This window comes from Mustelus asterias, chromosome 18, assembly GCF_964213995.1.
Source record: "Mustelus asterias chromosome 18, sMusAst1.hap1.1, whole genome shotgun sequence".
NCBI classification, from domain to species: Eukaryota; Metazoa; Chordata; class Chondrichthyes; order Carcharhiniformes; family Triakidae; genus Mustelus; species Mustelus asterias.
This window is the reverse complement of record NC_135818.1, coordinates 13448784-13466877: the sequence shown is the minus strand read 5'-3', so window position 1 is coordinate 13466877 and position 18094 is coordinate 13448784. Positions and strand designations below refer to the sequence as shown.

The 18094-nt window shown below is 43.4% G+C and overlaps 1 protein-coding gene across 4 annotated transcripts in view; it reads right to left on the bottom strand.

Annotated features, from left to right (window-relative positions):
* pcnx1 (pecanex 1) overlaps positions 1–18094 on the bottom strand; it is a 273657-nt gene that overhangs the window by 17599 nt on the left and 237964 nt on the right. For all 4 annotated transcript variants that reach the window (XM_078233420.1, XM_078233421.1, XM_078233423.1 and 1 more), the window contains 6 exons: positions 16320–16535; positions 14251–14504; positions 11807–12037; positions 10443–10543; positions 8508–8658; positions 565–795 (listed from right to left, as the gene is read on the bottom strand). In XM_078233420.1, coding sequence (XP_078089546.1) covers positions 565–795; positions 8508–8658; positions 10443–10543; positions 11807–12037; positions 14251–14504; positions 16320–16535 — 1184 coding nt within the window. The remainder of the gene's footprint in view (positions 1–564; positions 796–8507; positions 8659–10442; positions 10544–11806; positions 12038–14250; positions 14505–16319; positions 16536–18094) is intronic.

Here is an 18094-nt window from a genome sequence, read left to right as displayed (position 1 = left end):
GGACAGCTCACAAGAATTAGGTTGATTGGCCATGCTAAATTGACCCTAGTGTTAGGGGATTAACAGGTAAATATGTGGGGTTACGGGAATAGGGACTGGGTAGGATTGTGGTCGGTGCAGACTCGATGGGCTGAATGGCCTCCTTCTGCACTGTAGGGATTTTATGATGAAATTGCCTTGCTCCTTGAATCTTGATTCCTTAGGTTTCCTTAGATATACCATATGAAGGACAACACAATCACAGTCTCTACATCTGTCTCCACAGGACAGGTGAATCTCATAAAAGCTGTGCTGTTTCAAGCCAGTAACTTTGACCATAAAATATAATTATAAACCAATGACATCTGCAAACTTCATGAGCTACATTCTATTATCTGGGTTACCAGCAAGGTGTTATGGTGCATCTGTGTAAATGTTGTATACGAAGGTGTGAAACTGGAAATGAATAAGCTAGAGATTGAAATTGACTTTCTGGGCAGTACCAGACTATGCACAATCAATCTGCACAAGGTCCAAAATTATTCCAAACACCTCATACAATGATGCAACCTTAAAGCAACGTACCTTAATGACTCGGAAGCTGAGATATCGCTTATTCAGCATAATGATTTTATATTCATTGGTCCCATCATCCATAACGTGTCGCAAAGCCAACAGCGAGGGAGAGTTGGACAGCACCGCACTTCGCCAGGCTGGGTCTCCTTCGTGAGCTATGACCAAGTTCTGCTCATGGGATGTTATGGCATCGAACAACACCGCGGGATCATCATATTCATCAGGTGAGGTGAAGTGATCCTGAAGACACAAAGAGACCAAATGTAAGGAAACGCTTCAATTTTGTGAATCCCTGAAATGATAAACTCAAAACAATTGCTTGGTTAATAAGGTTAGAATGGAAAAAGGCAGCAAATGCCAGGAAGGCGATTTTGTTTCCCTATTGCAGGCACAACAAGTAATTAAGTCGGCAAATGGATGCTGGCTTTTATTGCCAGGGAAACAGAGTATAAAAGTAGGGAAGTCTTCATACAACTGTATACAGCATTGGTGAGACCACACCTTTTAATTTTGGTCACCTTACTTAAGGAGGGACATTTTTGCTTTGGAGGTGGTTCAGAGAAGATTTACTAGGACGATCCCTGGGAAGAAGGAATTGTTGTATGAGGAAAGGCTGAGCAGTAATCACTGGTGTTCAGAAGAATGAGAGACGATCTTATTGAAACATGTAAGATCTTGAGGGGGTTTGACAAGATAGATGCTGCGAGGATGTTTCCCCTTGGAATCTAGAACTAGGGGACCTAGTTTCAAAATAAGAGGTCTCTCATTTAAGGTGGAGATGCAAGGAATTTCTTTTCCCAGAGGGTTGTTAATGTTTGAAACTCTCTCCCTCCAGAGAGCAGCAGAATCTGTCACTGAATATATTCAAGGTAAAGTTAGTCAAGATTTTTGATTGATATGGGAGTCAAGAGTTATTGGGGACAGATAGGAAAGTGGAATTAAGGTCACATCAAATCAGCCATGATCTTATTAGCTGATTGAGCAGGCTCGAGGGACCGAATGGCCTACTCTTGCTCCTATTTCTTACGTTGTTATTGTCTATTCAAAAGGTATAAGTCTAGTGTTTAAAGCAATCTTCAACTTTTCACAATTGAAGGTCTACTTGTCTAATAACAGACAGTGCATATTTATTATGCTTATGTTTGAGGGGAGGCAACAGCCTAGTGGTATTATCACTCGACTATTAATCCAGAAACTCAGCTAATGTTCTGGGGACCCGGGTTCGAATCCCGCCACGGCAGAAGGTGAAATTTGAATTCAATTAAAAAATTTAGGGCAGCACGGTAGCTAGCACTGCTGCTTCACAGCTCCAGGGACCTGGGTTCGATTCCCGGCTTGGGTCACTGTCTGTGTGGAGTTTGCACATTCTCCTCGTGTCTGCGTGGGTTTCCTCCGGGTGCTCTGGTTTCCTCCCACAGTCCAAAGATGTGCGGGTTAGGTTGATTGGCCATGCTAAAAATTGCCCTTAGTGTCCTGAGATGTGTAGGTTAGAGGGATTAGTGGGTAAATATGTAGGGATATGGGGGTAGGGCCTGGGTGGGATTGTGGTCGGTGCAGACTCGATGGGCCGAATGGCCTCTTTCTGTACTGTAGGGTTTCTATGATTCTATGAAATACATCTGGAATTAAGAATCTACTGATGACCATGAAACCATTGTCGATTGTTGGAAAAACCCATTTGGTTCACTAATGTCCTTTAGGGGAGGAAATCTGCTGTCCTTACCTGATCTGGCCTACATGTGTCACCAGAGCCGTCTCCGCTGCCCTCAGGCAACTAGGAATGGGCAATAAATGCTGGCCAGCCAGCGACACCCATGTCCCACGAATGAATTTAAAAAAAAAATTCTGGCCACAGTGTCTCTACTGACTGCAGTGAGAATTGTGGTTTCAGACCAGCCTGGAGTGACTGATTCTGGAAGCATCACTACTCCCGTAAGAGCAGGTTAAAAATTGGATATGCAAAGTAATGCCCTCCATCCCAATGAGGGGAGCCATTCTAGGATGTAAGGACTACCTTCCTTAGAAAGCACTGCAACACTTTTAATCAAAGCTTGCTTCTTTCAATTTTCATTTGAATAGACAATAAGGAAGTCACCTTGAACACAATGTCCTTCCCCTTAAAGTACTCGATCCACTCGCCTAAAGTTCATTATGGAAATAGATTTCTTGTAGTTAATTACGACTACCTTATGGAGGTTTTGGTTTCTGAATTTTATATGAGCAAAGAAAGCTTCCCAAATTAATGCCTTTGCAAACAGTTTTTCCGGCATACCTAGCACCAGTTACGCCATCATTAAAGTCCCATTAAACATAGCATTAATGAATAAATTGTAAAGGACAGATTAAATATGTTCATCAAGAGGATTTGGGGCTATTATTTCTAGAATTATTTAGAACAAACTTAATCAAAGGCTTGAAAGAGTCAGCTAGACAGTCCAAAACATTACTATGCTTTAAGTTTTAGAACAATTTATTGCAACCGAGAGTATACCTGTAAACTGAGTAGTGGGTGCTGTAAATGTTTCAGTGAGTAGAAGGTTGTGGTAAATTGCAGATCCCCTTAGTGTTGATTACTTACATCAGTTTTAAAATAGTTTAAGTTCATTTATTAGAGTCACAAGTAGGCTTACATTAACACTGCAATGAAGTTACTGTGAAAATCCCCTAGTCGCCACACTCCAGCGCCTGTTCGGGTGCACTGAGGGAGAATTTAGCATGGCTAATGCACCTAACAGGCACGTCTTTTGGACTGGGAGGGGAAACCGGAGCACCCGGAGGAAACCCACGCAAATACAGAGAGAACGTGCAGACTCCGCACAGTCAGTGACCCAAGCCAGGAATTGAACCTGGGTCCCAGGCACCGTGAGGCAGCAGTGCGAACCACTGTGCCACCCGAAACCTAGCCTACTTATCAATGCATGTAATATTTTCCGGCCTGCAATTCCTACAAATTGCATGCCAGTGGGAGGCCGCAACCCAGGAATTTCAAATGCAGGCAACTGCAGTTCCTCTAAATAGTTGCTGGGAGCTAGGTTCTCAATTCTGCAAAAGTTTGCAACATAATCTATCAGTGCAGCTCAATTGAGTACATTAATGTTATGTGGCTAAAATATTGTCTCTTCACATACCAAAGGATTTATGTGGCTGACGCAAATGTCAGGACCCAATGGAAGTAAAACAAATTTAAATTGACAATTATCCTTCACCTTTGCAATTTCCACAGAATAAATTCCATGTTTTATTGCAGACAGGTGCATCTGCTCTCACTACTGGAGATACCTATACATCAGCGGCGTGGAGAACTGTGTTCAGTAAAGCGTAGATAACTGCCGTGTAAATCATGGAATAATTGGGACAAGGTAACTCAAGCCCTGCATTTGTTTTCAGTGATGTCTGGTGCATGGAATTTACAGAAACATTACCCTCCCCCAAATAAATGGGGAATCTATCCCTTGATTTCAAGTCCATCAGTTGGTGATCAGACAACTGAGACTTCCTCTAAACCTCTGTAGAGCGCTGATCAACTGGAACAACGCAAACAACTTTCCTCCTCTTTTGTGGGAGGTACAGTGGCCTCCACCTGGTAAATGTCGAACTGTGAATAGAATGGGCAGTGGCAGGGCAGGTTAGCTTCTGTTTTCATTGGAGTTTGCTTGGGGATTGCAAGGTTACCTTTTGTAACTGTTAAGTAATCGTCTGAAAAATTCCTAACCTTCATGTCAATAGTTCAAGGACATGAATAGGGAATTGATTAGGAGGTAGAAGCCAGAGAATAGGCATGTATTCCAATTTTCAGAATGCAACCAGCTGTGTCCCCCAGTTATACATATTGGGGCCTCAACTTTTCACTATATTTTTCAATGACAAGGAATGGAAATTGTAAATCCAAAGATGTGCGGGTTAGGTGGATTGGCCATGCTAAATTGCCCCTTAGTGTTGGGGATTAGTTAGGGTAAATACATGGGGTTATGGGGACAGGGCCTGGGTGGGATTGTGGTCGGTGCAGACTCGATGGGCCGAATGGCCTCCTTCTGTACTGTAGGATTCTATGACTGACGGTTCTAAGTTAGGTGGTACAGTATATAGCATAGATAGTTACAAAGGGATAATGATTAGGTGAATGGGTATCACTGTGGCTGGTGGAATTCAGCTTGGAAAGTATGGAATCATCCACTTTGGACCCAAGAAAGATTGATCATAATATTTTCTAAATGGTGAGAAGCTAAGGACTGTGGAGAGTACAGATTTAGGAAGAAAGACTTGCATTTCCAAACATTCCAAAGCATTTGCAGCCAATGAATTAATTGTTGAAGTGTAGTCACTGTTGTCCGTGTGCAAAGATTGCTAAAAACTAGTGAACAGGTAGGAAAAAAATTGCAAAGGATAATGGCGGCAAGGTGGCACAGTGGTTAGCACTGCTGCCTCACAGCACGAGGGACCTGGGTTCGATTCTGGCCTTGGGTGACTGTGTGGAGTTTCCGTGTCTGCGTGGATTTCCTCCGGTTTCCTCCCACAATCCAAATGTGTGCAGGTTAGGTGAATTGATCATGCTAAATTTTTCTTCGTATCCAAAGATATGTAGGCTAGGTGGATTAGCCATCGTAAATGTGTGGGGTTATGGGGATAGGGCAGGGGTGAGTGCCTGGTTAAGATTTTCTTTCGGGGAGTCGGTACAGACTCAATGGGCCGGATGGCCTCTTTCTGCACTGTAGGGATTCTATGATTCTACCTCAAGGGGTTTGGAATACAAAGGAATGATAGGTATGCCATAGTGCAAAGCTCTGGTTAGACTGCATCAGTTCTCGGCATCACACCCCAGGAAGGATATATTGGCCTTGCATTGGATGCAGTGCAGATTTCCTAGATGATACTAGGGCTAAGAGGTTTAAATTATGAGAACCAATTGAATGTATTCCAGAGTACAGAAGAAGGGGAGTATAAAACTGAGGTACTGAAGATGGATAGGGAAGGTCGAGAGAAACTATTTCCTCTGGTGAGGGAGTCCAGAACTCAAGGAAGAATACTATTAAAATTAGAGGAACACCATTCAGTGTGGTGTTAGGAAGCACATCTTTGCAAAAAGGGTAGTGGAAATTTGGAACTCTCCCCCAGAAAGCTGGTGAGGCGAAGTCAATCTGAGTCTTACAGAACTAAGGCAGGTAGATCAGAGTTAAGATACAGACCAGACACGATTTAACTGAGTAACAGGATGGATTTGAAGGGTTGAAAAGCCTCCTCCCGTTCTTGTGAGTTTACTGTCTGAAGCACAATGTAATTTTCACTTGTCATGGCACTATACAATTACAATACATCTTCTTTATCCATATAGTACCATGGATGGCCAAGCAGTTACCAAATGCACACTAAATAAATGCATAATCCCAAACTACAATGATATATTGTGGCAAGTGTTGCATAAAATTGCCTAATAATTCCTTCAAGATTAGTAAGGGAAATGTTCTGTAAACTGCCTGCAGGTATCTGTACAGTATGGAGTTTTGCTGCTGAATTGAGATGAATACTTAATCAAGGCTTTTAAAATGAAGCCACACTGTACATGAGCGAGATAGCAAAGGCAATGAGCTACACTCAGAACTAAGTCGTCCAACAAATGATGATCAAGGGTTCAAGTTCTGCAGTCCTGCCAAATCCAGGTTTGAATGTGATGGGCAGTCAACAAACAATGGGAGCAGGAGATGCCATAACTATCCAAAGGTGTGCGGGTTAGATTGATTGGCCATGCTAAATTGCCCCATAGGTTAGAGGGGTTAGCGGGTAAATATGTCGGGATACGGGGATAGGGCCTGGGTGGGATTGTGATCGATGCAGACTCGTTGGGTTGAATGGCCTCTTTCTGCACTGTAGGGTTTCTATGATTCTATGAGCTATCCACATCCTCAAAGATGGGGTCCCAGCACAATTGTGCAAAAGACCAGGCTGAAGCAATTGGGATCATCTTCAGTGGCATCAAAAAGCCGAATAAAACTGAACTCAATGGAAAGTTCTTCAGCAGCTGGAGTTATACCTGGCACAAAGGACGAAAGCTCTGACTGCAGGAAGCTAAAGATTTCAGCCCCATTTCAACCCTGAGACAGCACTACCCTCATCTGTTTCTCCATCCTCTATCAATGTCAGAAGTGAAGTTACGGCCTGGTCATGGCAGCGGTCATCCTTCTTGTGCAATTCCTCAGATAATGAATCTTGCAGGACCTGAACAACACCAGGCTTGGGCTGATAAGTGGCAAGCATATTTCACCATACATATGTAGCAAGGAATGACCAACTCTAGCAAGAGAGAACCCAAATACCTCCCAACAACACTGCCATTACCAAGTTCCCTAAACCCCTGGGGTGCACTGACCAACAAGGACAACCCAAACAATTTATCTTCTCTCTTATGGGAGGTTCGGTGGCCTTCACCGAACTGCTGCCTCACGGTGCCCGGGATCTGGGTTCAATTCCAGGCTTGGGTCACAGACTGTGCTGAGTCTGCACATTCTCCCCGTGTCTGCGTGGGTTTCCTTCGGGTGCTCCGGTTTCCTCTCTCAGTCCAGAAGCTGAAGCCCGTGCGCCAGGGAATAAAGGAGATTGACCCAACATACCACAAATGATATTGAGCTTGTACAAACTGTATGCTATTCGTCACACAAATAAACTTAGATTATTCGATGGGCAGTCTACTTAAAACTGTTAACCTTAAGAACAATTCATTAGATGCTTATAAATTATCTCCTGAACAAGGTCTTCAAAATTATAGAAGGGTTAGAGTAGATGTGGAGACAATGGGTGGGATTTTCCGGCTGCACGCACGCCAAGAACAGAAATTCCTGCCCGAAGTCAACGGACCTATAAGCGATCCGCCAAATTTCCTGTCTTGCCCAATATGATTCCCGTAGCGGGAGGGACCGGAAAATTTACCCGTGTTTCAATTTGTGGGATAAGCCAAAACTAGGGACCATAAATGAAAGCTGGTTACTAATAAATCCAGTAAGGAAACAAGTAGAGATTTCTTTACTCCAAATGGTTAGAATGTGGAGCTCACTAAGTCCAGGTTGAAGCAAAAAGCTTAGAAGCTTTCAAAAGGAAACTAGGCAAATACATGGGAGAAAGGCGAATAGAAAGATGTGCTGAAAAGTTGAGATGAGGCAGATGGAATGGGATGAGACTCGTATGGAATATTAACACCAGCGCAGACTAGTTTAGCCGAATGTCCTGTTCCTGTGTTTTATGATTTTTTTTTACAATGCAGAAGGAGGCCATTCGGGCCAGCAAGTCTGCACCGACCACAATCCCACCCAGGCCCTATCCCCATATTTACCCCAGCTAGTCCCCCTGACACTAGGGTCAATTTAGCATGGCCAATCCACCTAACCCGCACATCTTTGGACTGTGGGAGGAAACCGGAGCACCTGGAGGAAACCCATGCAAACACGGGGAGAACGTGCAAACTCCGCACAGACAGTGCCACAAGCCGGGAATGGAACCCGGGTCCCTGGCGCTGTGAGGCAGCAGTGCTAACCACTGGGCCACCCCTCTGCTTTTGTCATCGCTATGCTTAATGCTCAGCATCCACTGAGATTTGTAACCAATAAATAGTGTTTAGTACATGACTTGTGCTCTGGTTTCTTCCTTGTTGATTCAGCAAAAAACATTTAATTCTCTCACCCAACAGCCTGAAGTTACACGAATCAAGGTTTAGTAAATTAAATGCATTCCAATCTGAACCGGTTAATGCAAAAATATTCCACAAACTGAATTGGGCATCATTCATACCTAAACTTCCATAAGGAGGCAAATCTTCAGACAGTTCTTTAATAATTAGCTAAAGGAAGGTATCAAGGATTTGTCTGCTTCCTTGGCATATCTTTGTCAGAAAACTAAATCCCAGCTTTCTAAGCAGCCTGTGGACAACTGGTGGAAACTTTTCTACGGCTGAAAAGTGTTTACTTTACCTGATGAAGCTTCAGGGACATTCGTATTCCAGGAACTACCACTTTTCGCAGCAGTTCCATATCAGCAAATATCCACTCGTCTCGCACAGAGGAAATTCGAAAATCTCCCTTGAATAGCGCATGGAGGCCATAGAGAAAGGACTCTAGATTACTGAAAGGAAAGGTGATAGCTATTAATCATGTCAAAGTTAAACTGCAAACAAAGCTCACCGTCAATAAATCCCAATACTTTCAGATTGTATTTGCAAAGCATTGGGCCTATATTGGAGTTTAGAGGAATGAGGTGACTTTATTGAAGCATATAATATTTTGAGGGAGCTTGACAAGGAGGATGTTTCCCCTTGTGAGAGAATCAAGAACTGGGGGCACAGATTCCAAAATAAAGGTATCCCATTTAAGACAAAAATGAGGAGCCATTTCTTCTCCCAGGGGTCGTTAATCTTTGGAATTCTCCACCCCAAAGAGCAGTGGAGACTGAATCATTGAATATATTCAAGGCTGATACAGACAGACTTTTGATCTACAAGGAAGTAATTATATTTTTTATGTTGACCTGCAAATTTTAAAATTGCATTTCTGAATCCGGAATCCAAATCGTTAATATAAATTGTGGAAAACAGTGGTCCCAGCACCAATCCCTATGGAACACCTCTTCCTACTATTTGATCGTCTGAGTAGTTACCCATTAGCTTCCGCTCTGTTTGATGTTTTTTAGACAACATGCTAACCATTCTGTCTCCTGTTCCCAGACCCCGCGTGCTCTGACCTAAATTGCAAATCTGCAATGTAGTATCTCATTGAAGGCTTTTTCAAAATGCAGATTATATGGCATTCTGTCTATTTCTTCTGTTACTCCTTGAACTAATTCAATAAATTTGATCAAGCATGATCCTCCCTTAAAAATACACGCCAACTACTCTTTATGGTAGTTTCATTTTCCAGGTTTTCGACTGCACCTTTGATCACCAGGCTGATTCCGGGGATGGCGGGACTGATGTATGAGGAGAGATTGACTAGGTTAGGATTGTTTTCGCTGGAGTTCAGATGAATGTGGGGAGATCTCATAGAAACTTATAAAATTCTAACACGATTAGACAGGATAGATGCAGGGAGGATGCTCCCGATGATGGGGGAGTCCAGAACCAGGGGTCACAGTTTGAGGATTCGGGGTAGACCATTTAGGACGGAGATGAGGAGACATTTCCTCACCCAAAGAGTGATGAGCCTGTGGAATTCATTACTACAGGAAGTAGTTGATGCCAAAACATTGAATGTATTCAAGAGGCGGTTGGATATAGCACTTGGGGCAAATGGGATTAAAGGTTATGAGGAGAAAGCAGGATTAGGCTATTGAGTTGGATGATCAGCCATGATAGTGATGAATGGCCGAGCAGGCTAGAAGGGCCAAATGGCCTCCTCCTGCTCCTATCTTCTATGTTTCTATGAAATATTTCATTATCTTTCCTACCACTGACTTCAAGCTTTGGTTTCCTGGACTTATTCCATCACTGTTTTTAAATATAGGAATAACATTGGCTGTCTGCCAGTCCTCTGGCTTGGACTCTTTTCTAATGAATTGTCATATGCATGTAATTGTGCCTCTGTGATCGCTTCCCTAACTTGTTTTAATATCTAAAATCTGTTAAGTAGTTCATATTACTGTCTTTGACTCCTAATCACCACATTTGTAAGCTAGCCAAGGAATAGGTACCAAAAGTTATAACCCTGTTGGCTGGCGAACCTTATCAAATATTTATCAGCACAGCCACTAACTGATGTGACTGCACTTTAGGTCCCCAGTAATTAAAGCTATCAACCAATTGCATTCAGATGGAGTTTTAAAATCCTGAATACGGAACAGTGCATTTGGGTTGGCAGAATCCCAGCACTGATGTGCAATCTAATATTCTTCAATGTGTCAGAGCGAGTGAGTACCTGGACATGTGATGGGAAGCTGTTCCGAGAGCTCTCCTGCCCAGCACACTGAGGCCATAGCACAGAATCACCAACGCCGAGTCTTTGTCTGAAGATATAGGCTGAAAGTTTTTTTTTTAAAGAAAGGCAAACCATCAGAATGTGCATTTTATAAATTCAGCCCATCGCCGCCTCGTTCAGCAAGTTAACTCTGTCAGCGTGGAGCTTTTTAATCATCGGGAATCATTAAACATGAGGCGAAAGGAAAAGGAGAATTGCACTTCAGTCTCACAACAGGATGTCCTATTTTGAGCTACATCCTGCTGGAACATGTAGACTCCCTTATGAAATCATTAAAAGGCAATTTAAAATTAAAATATTCATATCCACATTCTATGTATTGTACTGTTTTTTTGTTGTTTAAAATCAGGTTACTCATCTACTTATGTATTTTTTTTACACAGTAATTAAAGTAAAGTTTTGAACATTCCCATCCCATTTTATATGGGCACTTTTGCCTCGAGAATCTGTTATTTTTGGAGCTGTTTTGCAAACTCTATAGAAACATCCCTTAATCTTACACAGCAAAATGAAATAAATACACGTCATAAAGACTTCTGGAAAAGTATGCTGGCTTTCTAATTTCCCTTAGTCACACAATCTGACCAATGGATTCTGCATGCCCCAATCAACACGCAGTGATCCACGGTGGACTATTATGGTGCAGATCAGGCTTGCTCCTATACCCAAGGTACATCCCAAACCACCTGAACTAGAAATCTGTTTCCGGCACTGAAACTCATCTAATGAATTCAAACGGAGTTTAAATAGGCGCTGGGTGTACAGTTCAGTCTTCAGAAAATGACTCAAATATTGAAGCAACAGAGACCAATTCGTCATTTCTAACCATGAAATTATCATGCCGTCTTGCACTTGTGCTGACTAAAAACATTTTTCTAATTGACTGAATAATAAAATAGAAATAATCGTTGGAAAAGAAGTATAATCTGCACTCAGTGGTCAGAGAAATAAAACTGAAGACCTATAACCACCTCATACTTTGTACACTACTCTGTTATGGTTAGTACATGCTGTGGCTTACCCAGTACATCATATACATGCAGGAATTAGGCTAGGTATATAGACTAGAGAACAATATGAGATGTTATATTTTGTCCAGCGAATATAAAACGACAGCATAGTACAGCCTGATGGCGACTATTTGGCCCACTAAGTCTGCATTGCTCCTTCAAAGAGCAATCCATTTACTCCCAATCCCTGCTTCTCTCCCCGTATATCTGCAATTTTTTCTTCTTCAAGTATTTATTGAATTCCCTTTTGAAAGACATTTTGTAACCGTAACACGCAACTGCTGCTTCTAATACCTTTTCTCTTCGAGAGGCGCAGTACTGGATCCAATTGAGATAAATCCCACAGAAACTCTCTCTGGATACTCCAGCCAGTCGATGATCATAGTCCTCGTCAATGTTTGGATTGAAGGTGGGGTCCACATCCACATAATTATGGCTAGTACATGCTCGAAGCCCATCCCGCATGGTTTCATTAGCAAGCCATTCCTCTAGCTTGGGAGAACTCGTCACATAGAATAAAATACTCTGGGTGTCAACATGAGGACAGAGAATGAAGGCATTAGAAATTACACGAGTAAAACCTTTCCCACAAAACAACATCCATTTGAACTAGATTACATTGACATTGGTCATTCCTGACATCATCCAGTTCAACATTGCATGCATTACACACGGCCTCAACAATATCTTTCTGTTGGTTTGGACTAGCTTTGAAATTATTTTCTCCCCTTCTTTCCCAGATGATCCAACCCACACTCAAGTCTCTGTAAATTGTCAGCAGCAAGAGGGTGACTATGGCAAGAGGGACAAGTCTCTGAGAGACCAGCGCTTGGTCTCTTTTTGGTGCTCCCTCACAGTAGCACAGCTGAACTTATCATAGAATCCTACAGTGCAGAAGGAGGCCACTAGGCCCACCAAGTCCGCACCGACCACAATCCCACGCAGGCCCTACTCCCATAACCCCATGCATTTACTCTGCTAATCCCCCTGACACTAGGGACAATTTAGCATGGCCAATCCACCTAACCCGCACATCTTTGGACTGTGAGAGGAAACTGGAGCACCTGGGGGAAACCCACACAGACACGAGGAGAATGTGCAAACTCCACACAGACAGTGACCCAAGCCGGGAATCGAACCCAGGTCTCTGGCGCTGTGAGGCAGCAGTGCTAACCACTGTGCCACCCAATAAATGGAGAACCTGGTGACTTGATGCATATCTCTACTGTATACGCCAGCTATATTGGCACTGCAAAGCGAATTGTAATTCTGTTCCTGAAGACAAATAAAAATGAGAAAGAAATGGCTAAAACAAAATGGAGGCTATAGAGTTTCCATTTCCTGATACAATTGCTTTGTAATTATTAAGATAAAGGCAAAACACTGCGGATGCTGGAATCTGAAACAAAAACAGAAAATGCTGGAAAATCTCAGCAGGTCTGACAGCATCTGTGGAGAGAGAATAGAGTCTGGGTTTCGGCTCTGATGAAGAGTCATCCTGACTCGAAATGTTGGCCCGACTCTGCTTTTTCATATGGTTTTATTCTATTTTACTGTATATTTTCACAAACAAACCAAAACAATCAGTACACAAGGAAAGGACTTTAATGATTTTTTGGGCCTTCATTTGAGTGCATACGGGAATTATTCAACGCAAGGTTATATTCAATATCTATAATCTCACTATTTACTCCCATTGCTTCTCCACCTTGTTCTTCCATTACTTTTTCATTATTTTATTGGGAAAATTATTTTTACGGTCAACGAGAAAGAAATTTCAACACTTTCCCGCTGTCACCCAACATCAGCATCAAGTTGATCCCAGATCCAATACAGCGTGCTGGAATGCAGGTTAAAACTCAGCCTACTAACATTATAGCAATATAATGATAGTGTTGAAGTTGCTCAAGAACCCTGGTTTCTTAAACCAAGAGATAAGCTGCACATGTGGAAGTTATGGTCGAATTTTAGTTGGCTTTTTGGACACTGAAATTCCACATAGAACATAGAACAGTACAGCACAGAACAGGCCCTTCGGCCCACGATGTTGTGCCGAGCTTTATCTGAAACCAAGATCAAGCTATCCCACTCCCTATCATCCTGGTGTGCTCCATGTGCCTATCCAATAACCGCTTAAATGTTCCTAAAGTGTCTGACTCCACTATCACTGCAGGCAGTCCATTCCACACCCCAACCACTCTCTGCGTAAAGAACCTACCTCTGATATCCTTCCTATATCTCCCACCACGAACCCTATAGTTATGCCCCCTTGTAATAGCTCCATCCACCCGAGGAAATAGTCTTTGAGGGATGTGAGGGATCTCAGTCCCCCATCCAAAATTCCAGCAGAAAACCCTATTGTACAGGAACCCCAAAAGATGGAAGCAGTGGATTTTTGTGGCCTCTATGTAGTATTGGATAGCACCCGATTGCCATTCAGAGATAATGCTATTACATGTTAATCCATGTAATATAATCAGACATTAATAGAAACATAGAAGATGGGAGCAGGAGGAGGCCATTTGGCCCTTTGAACCTGCTCCGCCATTCATAACCATCATGGCCGATTGTCCAACTCAATAGCCTAATCCTGCTTTCTCCCCATAGATTCCATTCGCCCCAAGTGCTATATCTAGCCACCTCTTGAATACATTTAATGTTTTGGCATCAACTGCTTCCTGCGGTAATGAATTCCATGTAGTCGAGGTGACAATCTGCAGAATGAATGAAGAGATTACCTTCACGTAGTAAGTTGTGAGGATCTTTCTCAGGTCAAACACCTGCAGCATGGATGCAGCGCTGTTGTCAGTGATGCTGTAGCCCTCGAGGACGTACTTGGTGACCAGAACCTCCCAGGCAAGCCACCGCTGGCCGAAAGCAGCATTAAAAGACAACATGTGAGGAATGTGACCTGGCTCGCAACAGCAGAATCCCTCATCTTCCTCAACCCCTTCCGTGATCGCTTCCACCTCCCGCTGTTGACAGTAGGTGCCTGCAAGGAAAGAGGGACAATCAAGGCTGTCATCACATCACTGAAATAATTAAGGGCTAAACTCCGAGTGTAGTTTTCACCTCTTTCCATCCTAAAGGTTCAAGGGTACCCAACAAGTCTTTCATGCTCAGGTGGCTATTAAACTTTATTTATTATTGTCACAACATTACATTAACACTGCAATGAAATTACTGTGAAAATCCCCTCGTCACCACACTCTGGTGCTTGTTTGGGTACACTGAGGGGGAATTTAGCATGGCCAATGCATCTAACCAGCACGTCTTTCAGACTATGGGAGGAAACCGGAGCACTTGGAGGAAACCCATGCAGACACGGGGAGAACATGCAGACTCCGCACAGACAGTGACCCAAGCCGAGAATTGAATCCGGGTCCCTGGAGCTGTGAGGCAGCAGGGCTCGCCACTATTCTGCATTTGGGACTTTCAGCACTCTCTAACCAGGTAATGGGCATTGAAGGCAACCGTGCCTCAATCCCTACCCAAGGACAATATACATACTTGCTTTAGAGAATCACAATCATGAGTCCTAGCCAACCATCCCCTTCCCTTTCCCTGAAGCCAATCACTCAAACTGAAATGAGCTAACCTGGAACTGAATCCGACCAATTCTGCTGTATCTGGCACTATGCTGTTTTCATTCTCTCACAGTGTTTTAACTGTAGCTTTTCATACTTGTTTGCAGAAAGTAATTTAGTTTGCTCATTGACATGTCACTGTGGATTCAAGCCCCTCTCCAGAGATTTTAAACACACAAGGGCCCAGATTTTGCTTTGAGCGACAAAGGGACGCCACTCGCAGCTTACTTTGCTGATAGCTGCTCATAGCGTTTTCACAGGCCTGCCTGCAGCTATTCCCTTTATTCTGGCCCATTATTGAGTGGCTCACTGGGATTTAGGATGTGATCTCGCACAAGGTTAACGGTTACTGTACCAGAGGGGGCCACATGGTCGACAGAACTGTACCCAGAACATGAACAACAGACTCATGAAAAGATTCAAGAAACAAAATTAGAGAACAAAATGAATGGCCAATTTACCCCATTCACAAGAATTATTTTCCAAAAAATCAATATTAAAGCAGTGCTCATTTCACACAAAATAGACAATTCAAAGAAAAAAACGGATAAATAGAACTGATTTAAACAGAAAAATGCTGCAAAATCTCAGCAGGTCTGACAGCGTCTGTGGAGAGAGAGAACAGAGCCAACGTTTCGAGTCTGGATGACTCTTCGTCAGAGCTGAGAGGAAAGAGAGTCAGCAGAGGGTACTGTGAGGGTCGGGAGGGGTATTGGACAAAGGGAATGTAAATGAGGATACAGAAGGCTGAGAAGGTGTTGAAAGTGTCCATTAGGTGGTCAGAATGTGTTAATGGCAAAACAAAGGTTCAGCTTGGTGAAGGACTGACTGAGGAATGTGGCAGTTGACCTGAAGAAAGGGAGGGGTGGTGGAAAGGAGAGCGATAAAATGGAGGATGAGATGAGATGAGGAGATTAAATGAAATAAATGGAAATGGGGTGACGGTGGAGGGGAGAGTTCATGCTCTGAAGTGATTGAACTCAATGTTTTGTCTGAAAGATGAGGTGCTGTTCCTCCAGTTTGCGGTGGGCTTCATTAGAACACTGCAACAGGCCAAGGATGGACATGTGGGCAGGAGTAGGGTGGTGCGTTGAAGTGGCAAGCGATGGGAAGGAACTGATTTATTTGTGCCAAGTTAGAGAATGAGACAGAGAGGATTAGAATCTAAATGATTTTAAAACGTTTTTGACCTGCATTAATTGAAATACTAGGATGCTCACCTCTGAACTCCAAGCCCCGAAGCTGGTAGGTGACCAAGCCATTTCCTATTTCTATAAGGTGAACCAGTGCATTGAGGTAGTCGGAGGCGAGAATGAAGCAATCCCCAGTGTTGAAGTTGCCCCAGCGTCCCAACATCAAATCCCCACAGAGACTGTGCTGCAGGGATCTCGTCAAATGCTCGTAAAAGATGGAATTCAAATTGTTGTCATCCGAGCCTACAAGACGTAAAGAAACAACAGTAAAGGCATTGAGTAACAGGCCTGACGTGAGTTTAAGAAAGTGCTTTAAATTGGTAATGATTCTATCAGTCCTATAATCACTTTAATCACCAGGATACTATTTAAACAAAGGCATTAACTTGTTTGAAAGTGTTCTTGTTAAAATATCAGAGAGATAAATTTTATGGATGGGTTAACTGTTACAAATAATGCTTTGAACCCATGAGTTCATGAAAACACATACTCGGAAAAAGAAAACCCATTAGTAAGGCAATTACAGGAAACAAAACTGATTATCGAGTTTGGTTGAACTCCAGTGAAGAATGTTGTTTCCTTTCTCCTTAGCACAGTTTTCTTGGGTTTTTTGCAGAGCCCCCAGGCATTCCATCAGGTGATTTGACCCAATTCACATGCCAGTGTTGCACTGAAACAGGAGATACACATGAAGCAGACCCAGCAATATTCCGTGGATCCCTCCTGCCTGCGGGAGGTGCCTAGACTCTGTTCAGCACCACAAAGTGGCCATTTCAACAGTTTCCAGTTTCCTGGCCTTAACCACCACCTTCTTCAATAGACAAGCAATCCCTCTCCACGTCCATCCCCCACCAGGACAGTCTGAGGGCTCTCCTTGAATGGAAGCCCAAACAATCCCCATTCACTACCACCCTGAGTGAATGTGTTCTCTTTTCAAACTATTTCTCCTTAACTTGTCTCACTTCTTCCAAAATAAAAGGTGCAGCTATGGGCATCCGCATGGGCCCTGGTTATCCCGGCCTTTTGGTGAGCTTTGTGGAACATTCCTTGTTCGAGTCCCTCAGGCCCCTCCCAAACCTCTTTTCCCAATACATCAATGACTGTATCGGTGCCACTTTGTGATCTTGTCTAGACCTGGAAAAACGAGTCAATTTTGCTTCCAATTTCCACCCCTCCCTCACCTTCACATGGTCCATCTCCAACACTTCCCTTCCCTGACTTCTCACCGGCTCCCACGGCTACCTCTGCTACGATTCCGCACACCTTGCTTCCTGAAAGGATTCCTTTCTTCCAGGTCCTCTGTCCCCGTCACATCTGTTCCAATGGTGCTACCCTTCACTGTGATGCTTCTGACACGTCTTCCTTTTCCCTCAACCGAGAAATCCCTCCCGCTGTGGCTGACAGGGCCCTTAACTGTCGGACCCATTTCCCATACTTTTGCCCTCACCCCTTCCCTTCTCCCATGATAGGGCCCCACTTGTCTTCACTTTCTACCTGCTGTGTTGTGATTTGAACTCTTAGTCTCCATATTATTATGATGTGGAGATGCCAGCATTGGATTGGGGTGGACACAGTAAGAAGTCTCACAATACCAGGTTAAGGTCCAACAGGTTTATTTGGAATCACGAGCTTTCGGAGCACTGCTCCTTCATCCCAGTCCAACGCCGGCATCTCCACATTATGGCTCCCATCAACGCCGCAAACCCCACTCACCTGATGAAGGAGCAGTGCTCTGAAAGCTTATGATTCAAATAAACCTGTTGGACTTTAACCTGGTGTTGTGAGACTTCTTACTGTGTCCA